The 20,115-nt window shown below is 42.9% G+C and overlaps 1 protein-coding gene across 1 annotated transcript in view; it reads left to right on the top strand.

Annotated features, from left to right (window-relative positions):
• Positions 1-20,115, top strand: part of BRINP2 (bone morphogenetic protein/retinoic acid inducible neural-specific 2) — a 205,616-nt gene that overhangs the window by 105,284 nt on the left and 80,217 nt on the right. Inside the window, exon 2 of the mRNA XM_006887714.1 lies at positions 9,906-10,252. Coding sequence (XP_006887776.1) covers positions 9,984-10,252 — 269 coding nt within the window. The 5' untranslated portion in view covers positions 9,906-9,983. The remainder of the gene's footprint in view (positions 1-9,905; positions 10,253-20,115) is intronic.

The following is a 20,115-nucleotide window of genomic DNA, read 5'->3' on the forward strand; positions in this document are numbered from 1 at the left end:
ATGTGAATGTGTACAGTTCTTGAAACTCATTGTAGAATCCTTGAGGCTTGTATTTTCTTTCTGCCTTCCTTATGAGGGCAAAGGCTAGGTCTGCCTTCTTCACCAGATTGACCTCAATCTCCTCATAGTCTTTGTGCATAGCGATTGTTTAATAACCACTGGGCTGTTTGGTGGAATTAAATATCAGATGATAAGAAGGGATGAGTTACAGACTTTAGAGGTAGAATATCTGAGCTTCTCTCCTTTAGTTTCCTTGTGGATGTCCTCCAGCAAGTCTCTTCACTGCTCCAAGCCTCCTTTTGTAAAGGTCTGAAGTGGATGTAGGACATTTAGTAAACAGTCGTTCAGATCAGGAATCTCTGGGGTTACTGTGAGTCAGAACTGATCAGCAGCTAATAACACAACAGCAATAATGATGTGCTCATGTCATTGCATGAACAGGGGTGACCCATTTTGGGAGGTGAGGCTCTCCATATTCCTTCTCACCTGTGTTAAGCGAGCTCTGGTGGCATAGTCTGTAGGGAGCTGTGCTGCTAACCCAAAGGCATCATATCACGGGCAGTTTGAATGCACCAGAGAGAGGGAGAAAAATGGCCAATCTCCTTCTCTGTGATTTGGGTTCTTTTAAAACCCTCTAGAGGGTCAGCTACGAGTCAGTTCCAACTTGACTGCAATGAGTGCAGTTTTTTTGAGTTGGTAACTATGTTTAGTGTTTTCTGCCTTGTTATTATTAAGTGCTGTCAAGTCAAGCACGACTCATAGCGACCCTATGAACGAAAGACCTGAAGCCTTTCTATAAATATTGTTTCTCCAAGTTCATAGAGTTTCCAGAGACATGTTGTTTCGTAAGTAAATGCTTACAAGCCTGTCTTAGTCTGGCAGCTCCACCAAACACTGTCCACCATGGGTAACCATTATGGTATTTGACACAATGGGCACAGTGTTCAGTATCACAGCAACTGCACGTTACCTCAGTACAGCAAATTGACAGACCAGTGCTGTACCACTTAAAAGAATGTTCGTCTCAAACACAATTAACACCAGGCCAGAGGGCAAGTGTATAACATTGTTGTTAGGTGCCGTCGAGTGTCCTGTGACCCATAGAGACCCTATGTACAGAAGCTCGGAACTCTGCCCTACCAAATTGCAAAACAAAATCCACATTCATTGTTCCTGAGTTTATTCTGATTCTAAGAACCCTATAAAACAGAGTATAACTGCCCTGTGGGGTTTTCAAGGCTCTAAGTGCCTAGGGAAGGAGGATTGCCTCATCTTTTTCCTGCAAAGGAGCTCTTTGGTTTGAACTACTGACTTTTTGGTTGTTGTTTGTTATGTGTAACATAGAATCTGAACCCAGAGCTGACCCTTCATTTATTTTTTTTCAGAGGAAGTTAATCACATAGGAGGAAATTGCCCATCCTTCTTCTGTGGAGCACTGGTGGCCTCAAACTGCAAGCCTTTGCAATTGCAGTGCAGCTTCTTGCCAGTAGGCCACCAGAGCTCCCTGAACTTTTGGTTAACAGCCAATTCTTTAGGGTGCGCCATCAGCACTGGGAAGAGTTTTAAGATGTTGCTATCCAGTTTCATGGCAGGTGTGGGAGGAGAGCTGGAGGTTGTATCACAGAGCAAACAGTGAGAATAGCAGCATTGGATCTTCTTGTTGCAAACAAAGGAATGGTAAGAATGACTGAAAGTTTATGAGGTGCAACTAGGAAAATACTAGCAGGATGGGAATGCCATCAAGAAGAGTAAAAGGTCTTGATTTCAGTGGACAGCATTCCTACAGTCACTCTTATTCTGGAGGCATCTACATTCTGGAATGCCCTATTATGTCTCCCATCCATCTGCCCTCCTAGTAAAAACAATAAACTTTCTATCAAGACGTTATGGATGACAAGGGCAAATAACACTTTTGGTGAATTTTTAACAACACCCTCAGATTTATTCAAGAAAACATCTCCTCAATAGAGTTGGCCAATTAACCACTCAAATGGCTTGAAAACTTATTTAATGTCACTGCCTAATCATTTTATTAAATGTCACTGCTCCAGCAGGCAAGGATTTCTGCTTTAATACTTCACTTCTCTTATGCTTCACTCCCTTTCTGAAACACAGAGCATCTCTCCAGGAGACTCAAATCTTCATGCTTCTCCTTTTACATTTGTATCCCTTGTGCATACATTAAGGAATTTACTCTAGGCAGGACTCTGCAGGTCACTTTATATTTCTACAAATGTCAATGATAACCCAAGTTGAGATTCCCACAGGCAAATAATTTGCCCAAATGTATGTGTAAGTGGCAAAGTGGACATTTTTTCTGTAGTCGTGAGTTTCACGAGGAGTGCACTGAGGGGCCCATTATGGGATCTAGAATAGGTAGACCTTGATCTGTCACTGAAAGGTGAACCTCTGTGTAGTTTATGTATCCAGCATTACAACTGTATGTGAGTATTCTCACCTGTTAAAAGGGGGCCATGGAATGTGGGAGAAGAAGATTGAATCTAATTTTATTATCCATACTTCATAAGCAGTAGCTAATATACAAATTTTTTATATTGCTATTTATTAATGATAATGTCTAACAATAGTAAGCATTTTACTACTAATGAGAGCACACATCTGTTGCTTCTTCTCTCCTGGTTTGTAAGCATGGTGGTTGCTAACTGTTTGCTGCCATGACTCTTGGTGCCCCCATGTACAACAGAACACAATGCACTTGTTCCGGTGGGTCCATGTCATCCCCACATTAGTTACAGACCTCATCACTGAACTCATGGGGCTTTTCATTGGTTGATTTTCAGACGTCTATCATCAAGCTTTTCCTCTGAGTCTGTCTTAGTCTGGAAACTTCATTGCAATCTGTTCAGCATCATAGCGACATGCAAGCCACTGCTGAAGACAGGTGGTGAAAGCACATGAGATACATTGGTTTGGATCTCCCATGTCTCTCATGTGCAAAAGCAAGATTTCTGTCACTGAATCATCACTGACTCAGCCCTCTAACCTCGAACCCATGCTCCACAATCACTTTCAAAGAGGAAACGTCTATTTCTTTCTCACTCACCATGATTTAGTTCATGAGAAGCTCATGTCCCAAAGCCTCTGACTTCCTCAGCATAAATAAAAATCATAAACAACATGACCACAGAAAATCCTCAGCTGGATAATAGAATCAGGGTGGGAGAGTTAGGATTCCAATAAACCTTTCCATTTTAAAGACCCCCCCCCCCGTTGTTTATGTTGTCCATTCTTTGTCTATGCTGGATTTTATCTGTTGATAAAACCACAACTCCTTTAACTCATGGGTACAAGAACATATTTAAGCTAATGCAGAAAGCTCATGGTGCATTTGAGATGTAAATTTGTTTAGATATAAACACATTGGAATCTCACAAGGAAATTTATTCTGTTTCCTATCCACTCTTTCCAATCAAGGAGCTAATTTAGTCATTATTGTATTATATACTGACTTCTCTTTTTGTAAATATCTCTTTAGCTTGCATTTTGGGTTTTAAAAAATAGTAACAAATCTACCTATTTTGCTCACTAGCGATGCACATCTGACAGTAGCAAATACCACAGTATAAGGTGAGAGCAACGTTGCCTGTGGTGGTTAAAGTTGGGTGTGTCTTGACTGGAGCAGGATCGTCAGGGTTTGACAGTTGTGTAATGATGTAAGTTGTTTATTATGGAATGATATAATTTGGCAATTACGCAGCAGCATAGTCACCCTCCATTTCTCTAAAGTGCCAATTTTCATGTGTTCAACGTGACTTTGGAACCTAACCCTGTTGATACATGAGGAGGAGTGTGCTAACATGCAACAAGGAGGTTTACTTACACAATTTAAGGATGAGAAAGAGAAATGGAAGCATCGTAGGGACAGATTTAATTGTTTTATTCCACCCAATACTGTTTGGTGCTGCCAGCAACTGTGAGAATTTAGACAGTTAAGATGTGCCTGACAGGTTGCTGTTACAACATTCCTAGTGATAGTCTTTGTGCAGCATAAGCAGGAAATGGTCAAAAGCTGTTCCCCTGAAAAAGCTGGATTTTTACAAAGCTGTCAATGAAGCAATTACTTTGTCTTTTTTTCCCCCCCAAAGGTGAAGGAACACATTCAGGAATTTTTTTTTTAAGTAAGTTTTGAAACTTGTTTAAAACTTCTCTTTCCTAAAAAGATTTTTTTTTTTAAAGTCAAAATGTCTTCAGATCCTGTGGAAAACCAGTGAAGCAGAAAGTATATTATTCCAGGGCCAGGTTTTTCAGAGGAGCAGTCAGCACTGAATTCAGGCATTCTTGCTGCGCTCAGCAGACTTGGCCCGGCAATCAAAGCCATTTGATTCTAACGCTGATACTCCTATACCCAGGGAGGTTCCAGAACATTGAGAGCTCTGAAAAAGCATAATTAGAAACAAAGAATGACAAGACGTGCACGTTGACTTAATATAGCATGCTTCTTTCAGAGTACACCCAGCCTTTATGCGCACGTGTGCTCTCACCTGTGTTCACAAAGCCCTTGATTGGTAGGTGAGGGTTTTATCACCCCCCATATTACAGTCTAGGAAACTGAGGCAGCCGGAGGTTGAAGTGGTTGGCACTGACGATTCAAGATGAGTCATGGATGAATGCACGACCTTTTGACCATTTTTGAATACTTACGTATTTAACGTAAAGATGTAGTCTTTGTCTTCAACCCATCTCACTGCTGTCAAGTCAGAACTGACTCCCAGCTGACCCTCAAGTGGATTTTTGGAGGCTGTAAATCACAGGAGAGGAGATTGTCCACCTTTCTCCCTCAGCAAAACTGACAGATTAGATGTGCCAGAGAGATGCAGCCTTTGGGTGAGCAGCATAACTCCCTATTAACTGTCCCAGAGCTCTGCTTTGTTGCTTCCAATGTAAGCCGGGAGCTGGGAGTGTTTGACGGTATCTAAGGGTGTGAAAGTAGATAACAAGCATCAAGAAACTGCCATTCTACTTTCCTGTCCCACTTCTCCTCTACCCACAAAGAATAACAGCTTGTTTTCTCTGTTGTTGTTGTATGTTCTCTAGTTGGAACTGACCCATAGCTGACCCTCTGGAAAGTTTTCAGAGGCCCAGGAAGAGATTGTTCATCCTTCTCCCATAGACAATCTGGTGGATATGAACCACGTGTCTTTGGGATGGCAGTGCAGCTTCCTACTGTTAGGCCACAAGAGCCCTCACCAGGCCAGTCTCAACAAATAATGTAAATGACTGTCATCGTTATCTTTTATGTGTCTATCTTACTTTCTATGCTATGTAACAAACATACACAAATGTAGCCATTTAAAGCATGTACTTACTCCCTCACAGCTGCCACAGAAGAGGACTCAGTGTACAGGGTAGCGTAGCCTCTCCCCTGACTGATGTCAAGGTGTTGCCTCATAGTTGATACCAGAATCCATTTCACTGAGGTTGCATTATTGAGGTTCCTTGGGGTCTTGCTGGTGTCATCTGAGAATTGCTTTCAACACCTAGAGGCCACCTGCAGTTCCTTGCCACAGGGACTCCCACAGACAGTTTATAGAATGACTGGCTGCTTTTTTCTGGGTCAATGGGAGCTTGTTTCTCTTTGAGGAACTTCTTCTGGAGTCTCATTTGATTAAGCTGGGCTCACCCAAGATAATCTCCCTTTTGATGGACTCAGAGTCAATTTTCTAGAAAACTGTTCATAGGAATGATATGACATTCTATTCACAAGTGCTACCCACATTCAAATGGAAGCAATTATAAAGGGCATACACAGTAGGACATGGGAATCGTGGGGATAATTTTTGGAATCTTGCCTCCCATAGTATCCTTCGACCTAGGTCAGGCATTTGAACCTTGCTGTGTTTGCTGTAAAGAGCCCTGGTGGTGCTTTGGGTTAAACATTGGGCTACTAACCAAAAAGTCAGGGGTTTGAATCCACCAGCTGCTGCATGGGCAAGATGCAGCAGTCTGCTGCTGTAATGATTTGTAGCTTTAGAAACACCATGGGACTGTAAGGTTATGATGAGTTGGGATAACTTCATAGCAGTGTTGTATTTTGTTTCTATTATTTTAAAAAATGTGTATTTGCTGTCAAGTCTTGGTCTTTAAAAGGAACAATCTATCTTCTTTTTCATCAATATGCATTTACACTACAGAGCAAAATCTGAATCACCAATGGTAGAATACTTAGGGAATTTTTCTAGGAAAAGCTATTCCTTGGAGAAGGACGTTATGCTTGTAAAGGTATAGGGATGGGAAGAGAGAAGAAGACCCTCAACCAGGTGGATTGACACAATAACTATAGAAATGGGTGTGAATGTGTCAGAGATTGTAAGGTTGGCACAGGGTAGGACGGGGTTCAGATCTGTTGTCCATAGGATCTCTATGAGTCGTATTCACCTCAATAGCACTTAACAACAACACTGGTAGAATTTCAAATACCGTAACAAGCTCTACTTACTTTTGGATTGCCGTGTTGTTTTTGTTGTCATTGTGTTCCTATGAGCCAGAATAGACCCATAGCTGACCCTCCAGAGAGATTTCAGAGGCAGTTAATTGCACAGGAGGAGATAGCACATCCTTCTCCTGCAGAGCAGCTGGTGGATCTGAACCGTGTACCTTTGAGATTGCAGCATAGTTTCTTACCACTAATCAGAATGTTTGGTATTTCAAACCCAAACAAAACCTGTTGCCATTGAATAGATTCCAACTCACATGTAACACTGTCGAACAGAATTAATCTCTGTAGGGTTGAGGCTATAAATATTTATGGATGAAGACTGTATTTCTCCTTCAGAGTTGCTGGTGGATTTGAACTACTGACCTTTACATTAGCAGTTAAGTTCTTGATCATTATGCCAACAGAATTCCTTGTTTGGTACTTAGGAAACCTCAGTTTATGGTCCTTAATGAGAAATATTCAATCAGATTACATCAGATTACAAGGACACGCACGGCATCAGATTACATCTTCATCAGATTTCATCTGTATTAAAAAAATGCCTACCTTCTGTGCAAGGCTGATTATTCTTTTTCATTTTAAGTACCTTTTCCCTCCTCCTTATTTAAAAGTAATGCATGCTCATTATAAAACACTTTGGAATTTTCCCTCTATGATTTTATTTTTTATATTTAACTTTTCAATCTATCTAGAACTAATTTCCCAATATGACATATAAAATATTCTATCTCCTGCCCAATTAGTCTGTAATGCTTTTTCTCCCCCTCCCCTTCCATATACTAAGTTCTTCTGTATAATCAGGTCTATTTCCAAGCTATCTATTCTACTTCATTGATCAGTCTGTCCTTTTGTGTGCCAGTATCGCCCATTTTAATTATTAGAATTTTATAATATGTTTTAAGATCTGGTAGGGCAGCATTTACTTCATTATTCTTCCTCCAGTAGCTTTCTCTACCAGCTTGTTAAGTGAAGAGGCCTATTTTGTGCCTGCCTTAGTGCCTTCAGGAATCAACAGCATCCTTAGGCAAGGTCTGGATGCATGGAGTCAGGGCTAGGCCCATACTCTACCCCTGCATCTTCCTCCATTAATTCCTTTGAGTCCAGTAAAATGCAAATTTAGAACCTTCTGCCAGTATCACAAACTTACTTTGAGAATTAACTAAGGCAACTTCTAAGACTCACCTAGCACAGAGTAGGCTGTCAATACTTATTAGCTGGTGTGACTCTGAAGTTCTAGGCTCTAACACTTCTATCCCTGCGTGTGTAAGAGTAGAAACTTGACTCTTTTTAAAGCACCCTGTGCAAATGGTGAGGAAGTGCTTGTAGCCTAGTCCACAGAGAGTTGTGCTCCTAACCCAAAAGCTGAGCCTCTCTGGCAGTTAGAATCCACAAACAACTTCATAGGAGAGAAGATGAGCAATCTCTTCCTGTGCCAGCCTCAGAATCCAAAGGGAGAGTCAACTTCGAGTCAGTTCCAACTCTAAGGTAATGTGCTTGAGTGTGAGTTTTTTAGTATAATTCGGTGAGGCACGGATCTCACATTCAGGTCAGCTTTTAGGCTGGGAGTTTCCAGGGTAATGGGAGCCCTTGAATGATGCAAATGAGTAATGCCTTTGGTTGCTAATGGAAATATTGGAGTTTTTAATCCACCAAAGGTGCCTTGGAAGAAAGACCTGAACAACTACTTAAAGAAAATAAAAATTCCCTAATAACTTAAAGGATCACAATTTGCCTGTGATGCCTCGGAGGTCACCATAAGTCAGAACTGACTTCACAGCAACAAATCCTATCAGGAAAATTATTTGGCTACAGACTCTGAATAGCCCCTTCTGAGTTGGCAAAAATATCAGAAAAATCTGGTAGTTTTGTTAAGTTGGAGTTATCACAGAAGGGCCAAGGGAACCAAATTCACCATTCTGTCCTCAAAAACTGAGGCTCATTTTTTTTTTCCTTTCCTTTCAGGAGTCTGGAATGACAGAGAATTAACACCCTTTACTTTAACTGCAGGGAACATATATCTAGTCTTTGGCAGCCAGAGAAAGTCCTCAAGCCATGAATTGCAGATGCTGGGGTTAGAAGTCATTCTGGCACACACTGTAGAGATGGGAATGAGGGAAGACACACAGGAGGCTGACAGCATGTGCGACAAATTACATGCTGAAGTCACGAATGCGGTTCTAGGAACCCCTCATATTGCATTGCTTCCTTACATCTGCCCAGAGGTTTATAAAGGTGATGGGTTATCTTTAACAAAAGCGTGCCATGAGTTTCAAGGCAGCCAGGAGTTTTAAAGGCCAGAATCTTAATTTTTTCCCACTCTGGTGGCATTGTCTGTAGGAAGTTGCAATGTGACCCATAGGTGGTACATCTCTGCCAGTTTGAATCCGCCCGCTGCTCTGAGAGAGCAGTCTCCTTCTACGCAGTTTAGAGCCTCCAAAGACCCACTGGAAAGTTAGCTGTGAGTTAGTTCTGACTCGATGGCAATGAAAGAGCTGCTCAGGCAGGTTGGAGGCAAGACATGCATTCATTCATTCTTTACACAAGGGTCTCTGAAGGTCTGAAGGTCTGAGATACCGGCTTGGATCAGACAGCTATACCCACCCTGCCTTCAGGAAGGCTTCATGCTTTACAGTGAGGCTGAGGGGGAGAAAGTATCTTTGTATGCATGACCTCCATGCATAGTGATAAGGCAATTTGACATTTCATTCTAGATTAAAACTAGAAGTTGATCAAAATATCTGTTACTATAGTCAGTCCTATAGTGTGTCACTGAAGAACTGTGCTTACTGGATGGTTTTTTAGAAGTAAATCATCAGGTCTTTCTTCCAAGATGTTCCTTGAACTGCTAACCTTTTGGTTAGCAGTTGAAAGGTGGAAGGTTTGAACCCATTTGCTTCTAAAAAGGTCACAGCCTAGAAAACCCTGAGGGGCTGATCCACTCCACACACCCAGGGGTTGCATGACTTAGAACTGAATTGACTACAACTAACATTGGCTCTGGCGGCCTAATGGTAAGAAGCTGAACCGCCATCTCGAAGGTACGAAGTTCGAGGCCACCAGCCGCTCGGCGGGAGGAAAGGCAATTTCTTCCCCTGCGATTAGCTGTTTCTGAAAACCCGCTGGAGGGCCAGCTACGGACTGGTTCCAACTCGACAGCACCCACACACCCACACACCCACCCACCCACCACACACGCCGCTAGGTGGCTGAGTGGTAAAGAGCTGTACTGCCAACCCAAAGGCATTTGGTTCAAATCCACCAGCCATATCCTCCTGTGTGGTTAAATGCCTCTGAATACCCACTAGAGGATTAACTCTGAGTTGGTTCCTACTGGAAAGTACCTAAGAACATTAACCATAGAGTAGATCCTACCCAGAAATGTCAGGTGCTCACCAGATCATGGAGTGAGACAAGGTGCTCACTGACCTCTCCTGTTTTCTTTTTCTAGTTCCTGGAGCCCTGGAGGAGCAACACGGAGGAGGAGAGCGTGGCGAGAGAATGAAGAAATCAACCGCGCAGGAGAAGCATGAGGTGGCTGTGTGGCACTCGGTTTAGAGGGCTTCGGCCGGCGGCGGCCCCATGGGCAATCGTGCTGGCACTGGGCCTCCCGGGCTGGGTGCTGGCTGTCTCGGCCACGGCCGGGGCTGCGCTCCCGGAGCAGCATGCCTCCTCCGCCGGCCAGCCGCCCCTGGACTGGCTGCTCACAGACCGGGGCCCCTTCCACCGCGCCCAGGAGTATGCTGACTTCATGGAGCGCTACCGCCAGGGGTTCACCACCAGGTACAGGATCTACAGGTGAGTGGGGAACCTTTCAGCCTGAAGCCTGGGCTTCCCTTGGAGCCCACACCACCAGCATTTCTCATATGGTGCACTGCTCCACCCCTGGAATGTCCTCTGACTGAACTAGAGGAGCAAGCCCGAGGAGCACCCGGCTGCGAAATCAGCCCTGTTGATTTAAAAAAATCAAGAAGAAAACACATACAAGCCAGAGAACCTGCTGATGCCTCCTGGGGAACTTAGGAAAAGGGATTCTATTTATAGGTTGTGCTACTTATAATTTGAGGACAAATCAGGCAGCATGGAGTCAGCATGTGGCCTGCGCGCTGCGGCAGGAGGTCAGAGTCAAATGCTGGGGCTCGGTTTTAACTAATGGGTTAGATCCTTTTATGAGTTGTAATTACTTAGACATGCAAATGAAGGAAGCACAGTAGTAGCTCCTGCCTGAGAGGTCTAGGGTAGCCTGACCTCCAGGATCAACCTACCCTCACTCTTGATAAAGCCTCACCTTTAGTTGAACTCTGCTTGGAAATGGGCCAACCCTCCTTGCCCTCTTCCTGCATCTTGAAAAGCTGAAAGTCAAACATGTGACCTGCTTGTTGCATCTGAGCTGGGATAGCCCCAAACCCACTGTCATCAAGTCGATTCTTGCTCTTAACCCGCTGTCAGCATCCCATCTTTATGAGAGGACATGGCCTGTCTTTCTCATTTGAAGTGGCGGGTGGATTTGAAACACTGACCTTTCTGTTAGCATCCTGATACGTTACACACCAGGCCATCAGGGCTGTGGGAGGCTGACACATATACCTGGCTGCTAGACCAGCATTTCTGAAGCACAGCGCTCCTACACGCCCTCATACAGCTGACCCAGCAAGTCTGAGTACACAAATTCTTTCCAACCTGCCTTTTCTACAGTCCCTTTATCACCTTTCACCCCTTCTCTTCCTCAATCTTTAGACAACTTTGTTAAATATCTTCTTTCTTTTTAAAAAGATTTGTATTATCTGGTTATAAATTGATGCCTCTAATGCAAAAGAGAGAGAAACCCAAACAGAAACAAACACAGAACTACTTATTACTTCAGCAGCTAAAGATGTCAGTATTAACATTTTGACATATGCATTGCTATCATGTGATCATATTGGCATTTATTAACCTCTTGCTGGACTCAGCTCTTTGTATACCTTATGTGCATTAACCTATTTATTCCCTCCAAGAACATGTCAGAAGAAAAATTGTTTCTCCTATTTTATAGATGAAGAAATTGAAGCTTAGAGAAGTCTCTTAATGAAAGACACACAGATAATAAATGGTAGAATCAGGATTAACTCCCAAATATTCAGGCTCTAGAAGCTGGGTTCTTAAAATATTATAAACAAGGTTTTCATTTTCTGAGGCTTGTTCCCTGCCCCCTGCTTCAGTCTATGGTAGCCAAGGGATCTGTTTTGGTTGGGACAGGATTTCAGAGATAAGATTCTGGAACTATTCATCCCTAGAAGATCCCTAAGTAGTAATAAAGTAGCCATTTATAAAAAGCTTTCACCTAATTCACAGTGCCCTCACTTGGACACAGCTGAGGGGCCAAGATCAGATATTTGAGGGTCTAGTACCTCAAGTGTGCAGAAGTACAAAGAAGCCAAATCCTGCTCCTAGGGAATGACTAGCCCAGCTCTCTTGGCAGGCTCTGTTTCCTTCCAACAAAATTAAGTCCAGTTGGATCCTGGAAGGGATTTCAGTTCACACTCCCTGCTTCAGCAGCTCTCGTCCTCGTCATCTTCCCAAGAGGGCCCTAGAAAGCCACATAATGCCATTGAGGCAGAGAGGGGCCACCTCGCCATGGCTGAGCCAATACCTGCTCTAGTCAGACCAAATGAGAGGGAAAAGGTGGAGGGATGAGGCCAACTCAACTTTCAGTCAATGTGTGGAAATCTAGGTACATGTCTCACAGCGTTTCTAAGTAAGGTTTATCTATGTTTTAATCCTGAAATTTCTTCTCCCATTAATTTACATCCACCAGTGCCTTCGTGAAAGAATGATGGGCCATCTCCTCCCATGCCTTTTACAGCCTTAAAACAAAGGGAGAGACGGACAGCTCTGAGTGGTTCTGACACAACGGCAACGAGTTTTATTTGTCCTTTTAAAAGCAGACATCAGAAAACCCATCCTAGTACGTGTTTAAGCCATGAATCCCTTGGGTCTATTTAAAATGAGATTTAATTTACACCAGACTTTTCAGTTTTTCCAAAATGTATCAGAAGCACAGTTATCACCAAACAAATGCTCTTGAAAAATATATGTTGGTACTCAAATGTCAAACTGGGAATCCCAGTCTATAGGAACTAACAGGAATAAGCCATCAGTTTCCTTCTCCCCGCCGTAGATTTGCCTGCATAGCCTGGCAGCCACTTCCTGCCTGGGCTGCAGCTCCATGGGGAGTGTCTGTAATCACTTCTGCACCATCAACTGTTCTATCAGTTAGTAATGGTTTCCTGATCATTTAACGTGACAAGCTCTTACACTGTGCCAGTCTGTTTCTCAGGGGTCAGTTACTGCACACGAACCAGTACTTGGGGAAACAGTAACCAGTCATTCTGACAGGAATGCCACATTCTGATTTGTGACCCTTTCATGGGGTGAAGAGAGAATGGTCACAAGCCACTGCTCCAGGAGCATTCTGGGAGTTCTGCCTTTGGTTATTAAGCAAAATGGTGGTTCCATGGATCTTGGTTGGGTTCTGTATTATCCCAATGGGAATCCTTTCTTATCCTTTCCTATTTTGTCACCATTAACAACTTCCTCTGGCAAACCTAGGACCTTGATTACTTTGATTAGAATTGATCGAAGACAACTCATAAAATGGATCTCATCTCCATATTCCACCCTGACCCCCCAGCTTTATTCCACAGTGCAGAGGGAGAAAAAGCTTACAAAGAATAGCAGAAATGCTTCTTTCTAGAGATTCTGTGGTCTCAAATGGGATTAGTCTTTTCTTTGATCCTTTAATAAAATTTTTGAGCCATAGAAATCCAATAGTATCCATATGTATCTTTTATATAAGAAAGGTGGGGGAACTGTGGTTGATGGAGAAATACAACTTTTAGGATAGACTGGATTCTCTATCTAAATGAAATAGACTCTTGTCTCTTTCCAGTCCTATGAATACATACATCATAACTGTTCTACAGCAAGGTTCTGATATCAAATCCCAGATCTCACCTATCCTCATTTAGACATCCAGAATGCTTTTGCTTTGTGGAGATTCTTGATCGTGCTAGAACAAGTCCCGTTTCTCTAGCCTCAGACTCACAGAGAACATTGTTTTCCAAATTAAATGTCTGTGCTCATGTGCAGCACAGGTGCTGACGAGTAAAGGCCCAGGAGCCAACTGGAGCTCTCAGCCTGGATCTATAGTTTACTAGATGTGCATGTTAGGAAAATGACTTCATTTTCTTATCTGTAAAATGGGGATAATAATGGTTCTACAAAGTGGGGTAATGTGCAAATTAAATGAGTTAATTGATGTGAGGCGCTTAGTGCGGTGCTTAACAAATATTACTTATTAGTGTTTAGATTGTCCCCAGTAAATATTAGCCAAGACAAGAATAGTAATGAGATGAGAGTCCTGGGTGCTATCTCTGTGTTAATGTGTGCTAAGGGTGTTACACAACCTAGATTAGATAGAAAATATTTTGCTTTCTTTCTTACCTTTTTAGGGCACATTAACCCTGATCCTTAATCCAGGTCTCTGCTGGCAGGAGAAGTCAACCGAAGAATGACTAGTGCTGTCAGAGGTACTTCTGACTTGTGAGCTACCAGAGAAGCTAAAATAATTTCTGGCACATTATAGAATAGTTAGCAGTTAAGTTCTTGCTAACTAAACAGATCTTCCTTAGGTAGGTCCTCCAAAGAGTGTGTATAGCCTGGCCTCCAGTCTGAGGGAGAAAGTGAAGTCTGAGGAAGAAGAGAAATATTAAGGAAAGAGAGACGGTTGTATTATTGAGAGGTGGTTCGGTTGTGTTATGTTATTATTTGGTGGTTGTGTTATTAAGAGAGACAGTTTGGTTGTGGTTATTGGCTACCACTGAGTTGGCAGGACAGCCATTGGGATCCATGGAGTGTTCCCTGGTTGATTTTCAGGAGTAGATAGCCAGACCTTTCTTGCTTCCAATCTGTCTTCCTCTTGAAACTCCATTCAAAACTGTCCAGCATTAGAATAGCGCTCAAATCTCTGCTGACATGCAGATGGTAATTGTACACTGGTCAGGAATCAAACCCAGGTCTCTTGTATGGAAGCCAAGAAGTCTACCACTGAACCACCACTACCATCATTACTCACTCTTCTTAAATGATAAGCAAGCATAGACATCTCCCCCAACTTTCACCAACCCCTTAGCATGTCCTCTAGTCCTTTCAAACCAACATCTGAACAATCGGCCTACTTCTCAAGCATTGTCTCATCAGTGGACTAGATGGGAAGAACTAGAAGAACAGAGATCTTGTGTCTAGGTCCATTTGTGATACCCAAGCTCTTTCCTCCCTGTTGCACTCCATTGCACCACAGTAAGTGCTCAAGAGACCATCCTCTCAAAGAACTCCTTTGAAGCTGATGGGACTAGTAGCATTCATGGCAGAGAAACAGACTTCTTCAAGGTCAGAGAGGTAGCCAGTTACAGTCAGAAATAGCAATTGGAGCTCCTGACTTGAAATTTCCAGCTCATTACTCTAGACCATGCCACTTGCCTCTGACTGGTAAGTGCATCTTCATCATAACACGCAACATAATCAGGCACCTAAATTACACTGATGCAAATGTAAATATGGTTTCTCGAAACACTCTAGCAGTAATCTTCCATTCTCTCTTTGCTACAAATCAAAATAATGAGCAGTCTGGGTTTCTGAGGTGGTTTTTTTTTTATTAAAAAATTCTTTTTGTATTAAGGTTTTAATAGAGAGATAATCATGGGATTGGAAAAAAGCCAAGCCACTATGATGAAGCACTTACAACTTGGAAAGAATAAATTAAAATTAAAAGAGAGAGAGAGAGAAATCATACAGAACAATGAGTGTAATGTGATGATTCCAAGGAAAGTGAAAATAGGTATAATTCCAAATTATGAAGATTAGTCATTGTTATCACCATTTTTAAGACCAAGCCAGACACATTACCAGTGAGCTGATTCTAAGTCATAGTGATTCTACAGTCACAGAGATTAGATAGTTTCCGAGGGTGTACTTTTTATAGGACCTTTCTCCCAATCACATCTCCTTATCACATCTTCCCCCCAAAGAGGCTGGAGTTGTATTCATATCACTAACCTTTAGGTTCACAGCATTGATCACCACGTTGCCTTTTCTCCCTTTCTAGCTATTTCTTTTCAGGAACTGAAGGCTCATTGGAAAGGAATCTATTAAAAGAGAAATGAAACAAAGGACTCGTGGATAGGACTCTAACTCGTTGCTGCCAGATTGGAACTAACCTATAGCTGAGCCTCCACTGGATTTCTGAGGCTGTAAATCACAAAGGTAGAAATTGCCCATTTTTTTCCCTTGGGGCTGCTGCTGGTGGATTCGAACCTCCAGAGGTGCAGCCTTTGGGTTACTGGTACAAATTCCCTACAAACTAAGCCATCGGAGCACCACTGTTGATGGAAAGGAGTAGAATGTTCCCATTTGATTCTGAGCAAACTTGCAGGTTTGGAGACCCAACAGAGAACACAGTTAGGAACTGAGAGGGTGAAGTTACAGTACCCAAAGCTGAAGCAAGGGCGCTTTGGTCAGGGGCTCTGGATGCATCCCTTAGGGCAGGCAGAATAAGATGAGATTGATGTGGAGAGTGTAGGTAGTTAACAATGAAAAAGAATGTTTCGGCAGGGACCAGGGCAGTAACCCTATGAAAAGAAAACATGTCTGGAATTCATCAGAATGAAAAATAAGATTTGACAATGGCTTAGATGTGAGGGGAATGAGAAAGAGGAGGAGCCAACTCCTCAGAGCAACTGCTGGGAGGAGGGTGGGTGAGCCAGCACTATCCACATCACCTGAGAGCTGATTAAAGATGCATAATCTCGGGTCCCACCCCGACCTACAATAGAACAGGACTCTGCATCTTAACGAGGTCCCTAGATGAGGAGCAAGCACGTTAGAGCTGGAGAAGTGCTGTATTTGATCACACTAAGTGGTCCGAAGATGAAGAGGAGAGGAGGAATTCTCCTCTCTAGAGGAGGAGGGAGGGCTTAATGGTAAATCAGCATCCCAACAATGCATCTGAGGTGGTTAAGGCGATCGACAGGAGCGGAAGCAGGGCACTCACGGGAGGTTCAAGTTAGCAGTCCTGGCGCTGGGGTGTGTGCACTCTCTTAAACAGATTTACAGCACCTGGGGCATGTGGGGGAGAGTTTCAAAGCAGAGCAGGTTAGAGGGTCTAGAAGCAGCCATGGGGTCTCCTGGGAGATGAGAGGTGAGAAGGCAGAGAACAGCTGCGGAGGCAATCACAGGAGGAGCTCCAGAGCTGATTTGTCATCCAGACCACGTCTCTTCGACTAACAAATACTGATGTGGGTAAACAGCGAACCCTGGGAGAGGCACCATCGCCAATTAAGAGATCACAATCCACATAAATAAACGGCAGCCAGAGGCAACCTCGGCCTGGGCAAATCCAGTGATTTCCTGGGCGCTTATGACAAATACGGAGGTGGCGGCACGAGGCTGCCCGGTCACTGAGCTAGATGAAAGGCAGCAGGAAGGCAACTGGAACCTTCAGGTGGACTGGACAAATGAGGGAGCTTAGACGTGCTGGGGGAATGACCATCAGCTCTCTAGGCTGGCTGCTCTCTTCTCACTGAGTTTATACTTTGGCAGCAAGGGAGTTTGTGGAAGTGGAAGGAAAGAAAAAAAGATGAATGCACACACTGGTATGGGGAGGCAAATTAGAGCAAAATTAAAGGTAGCATGACCATGGTGCGCCAGCACTGATGGTCACAGACACTTTCTCAGACCACATGGGTGAGGATATATAAATAAGTTGCTTTCATCAAGAGTTCAGTGTGGGCCAAATCAAGTGCAAACCCAAAGCCATCCCCAGTCAGTCAGTCCTGATGCAAGATGACCTGATCATGTGTGTTACATGGTTAAAACTGCTTCATAGGTTGTTAGTTTTGGCTGCCATATTTATGGAAAGAGAACACCAGACCTTTCTTCCACAATGCCACAAGGTAGATTTGAACAACTAAACTTTATGTCATTGTTGTTGTGCAGTGTCCTCAGGTCACATATGACTCATAGCAATGCTCTGAACAAATGTGAGCCCTGTCCTATCCTGTGCCATCCTTATAATCCCCAGCATAACTGAGCCCATTGCTGTAGTCACTGTACCAGTCCGTCTCCCTGAGGGGCTTCCTCTTCTCGGATCACCCTCCACCATTCTGAGCATAGTGTGCCCCTCTGAGGAACAGCCTCTCCTAGCAATGTGCCCAACACATGTGAAACGAAGCTTTGCCAATCTTGCCTCGAAGGAGCACGCTGGTTGCACCTTCTTTAAGACATACCTGTTTATTCTTTTGACAGTCCAGGAGATGTTCAGTGCTCTTCTCCAACACTGCAATTCAAAAGCATCCCTTTTTCTTCTTTCATCCTTGGTCATTGCCCAGCTGTCATGTCTAGCAGGTGATTATAAAGACCATGGCCTAACTTGGGTGTACCTTTTTTTCTCTAAAACCGACATTATTGCTCTTCAATACTTTGGAGACGTCTCTGACAACAGACTTTCTCACTGTTGTACATCTCCTGATTTCCTGAGGACTGGTACCAAGGGTGTTAATTGTAGATGAGCTAAGATATTTGACAGTTTTGATCTTGACAACTTCAACTTTCGAAAGTTATGTTATTAGCCGAGCACAAATTGTACCAAAAAGGAGCCTGGAAATCATGTAAAGCACCTCTGACCTGTCAAGACCCAGGCTCGATTATGAATCTGCACATTTTGGACCTTTATCGAAGAGATTTCGTTTCAGTAGTTCCTTGACTGTTACTTTGAACAAGGTCAAAGGCAGACCCTTACATCAGGTTTTCATATCCTTACTCTTGTGCAGAATCTCTACCTCCATCGCTGATTTGGTGACACATCATACCAGTACAACAAGTCTTTTGTGCATAAGATCACAATGATGACTCCAGGGCACCTAATAACAATTAACATAGTATGCTTTTACTATAGACAAAGCTGAATGAGAACATATTCCGTTCTCAGGAGCAAGAAGAAATGGTATATATGCAAATGACTGCATGCAGTCCCTGGCTTACAAAGGAGACCAGTTCCTAAGTGTGTCTCTACGTCTTTAAGTGGAATTTGTAGGTACATAGAATTCTTATTTAGCCTAACTTGAGTGCAAGAAAAGGTTTGAAGAATCTTCAACAATTTAAAATTTTCAGGGACAGCAAGCAAAGGTGAGTTTGGTGAAAAATTTATTGTAAGAAGCCATTGGTTAAGTATTTAAAATTGAGGGCAAATTTACCTAATTTAAAAGGCAAAGTGGAGTTGTCGATAAATCAGAGGTGCCTACCTCAGGATTACATGTGATTCAAAGAATGAGGACAGAAGTATTCATTCTTTCATTTAGTTATTCAAAGTGTTTCTAAGATTCTACTAGATTCTGAAAACTTACTCTACTAGATTCTGAAAACAAACTACAAATGACAGAGCTCTTGATCTGATGAGACAGGCAGACAACTACACTTGGGCAAGTTCTTGCTGACCAGTAAGGCAAGCATAGACTTACTTGAGTTTGCTTACTAATTGGTAGTTTACAGTTTCACCTGTTTTTCACATCTTTGATATAGTGAAACACATATAAAATTGTTCACTCCAGGGTGGAAGGAAACCCACATAATCCCATATTTATCATGTTTGTTTGACAATCCACTTCCGGATTGTTATTCTACACAGAAAGGTCAGAGAACATGGGAGTGAAGAGGTGGTATTTCAAAAGAACTTTGATAGATGAGTGGAAACCCAACAGGTGGAGAGCTTAGAGAATGGTGTTGGTAATACGGAAGAGTACAGCCGAGGGTATGGGACTACCAGATGCAGTCAATGGATGGAGTCCTCATGTGATTGCTAAATAGATGTGTCCCTGGATGACTCTTTGCTGCTCCTCCCTACAGGGTTAAGTCTACCCTAGCCTGTCCCTCCAAAATGCCAAAAGGGCCTCTTAATCACTGATTTTATTTTCTTCTAAGGTACAATTTTTAAAAGCTCTACTGTTGAGAGGCATGTTATTTTCTTGCATTAAGGGTGAGTAAAACTGGATGTAAAGGTAATTGCATGTGTGGAGAAGGAAGGGCCAAAGCAATTCTTTTAGTTTCGATCTTGGAAAAAATAGAGTGAGGGCACTGAGGCCTACAGGAATTTAAGTCACACCACTGGGAATGTGCAAAACCAGCACACAACTCAGAAAATGCAGGGGTTGGTGGAGGTTGAGTGGTAGTGTCTAGTGGCATAGTTTGTAAAGAGTTGCACTATTAACCCAAAGAGCGAGGCTTTATTTTTGCAGTCTGAATACCCCAGCTACTCTGCTGCAGAAAAAGGGGTGACCTCTACATATGTGAGTTATAGCCTTGGAAACCTGTCAGAGGGTCAGCTACGAGTTAGAATAGACTCCATGGCAGTAAGTGTAACCATTAAGGATTCTCACTGAATCAGCTAAGCCATCTGAGCCTTGGATTTTGAATGCTAACAGATCCACCCACTAATTTAGTAAGGTTACTGGTTACTAAGATCCAAGGAAGATGGAGTGGTTGACAGTTTCAATCCTTTCTCCATCTATTATGAGGTTGCCTATCAGTCCAGTGGTGAGGATTTTTCTAGTCTTGATGTCGAGATGCAA

The sequence above is a fragment of the Elephantulus edwardii genome, unplaced genomic scaffold (assembly GCF_000299155.1).
Source record: "Elephantulus edwardii isolate Elephantulus edwardi_28Jun2011 unplaced genomic scaffold, EleEdw1.0 scaffold00061, whole genome shotgun sequence".
NCBI lineage: Eukaryota > Metazoa > Chordata > Mammalia > Macroscelidea > Macroscelididae > Elephantulus > Elephantulus edwardii.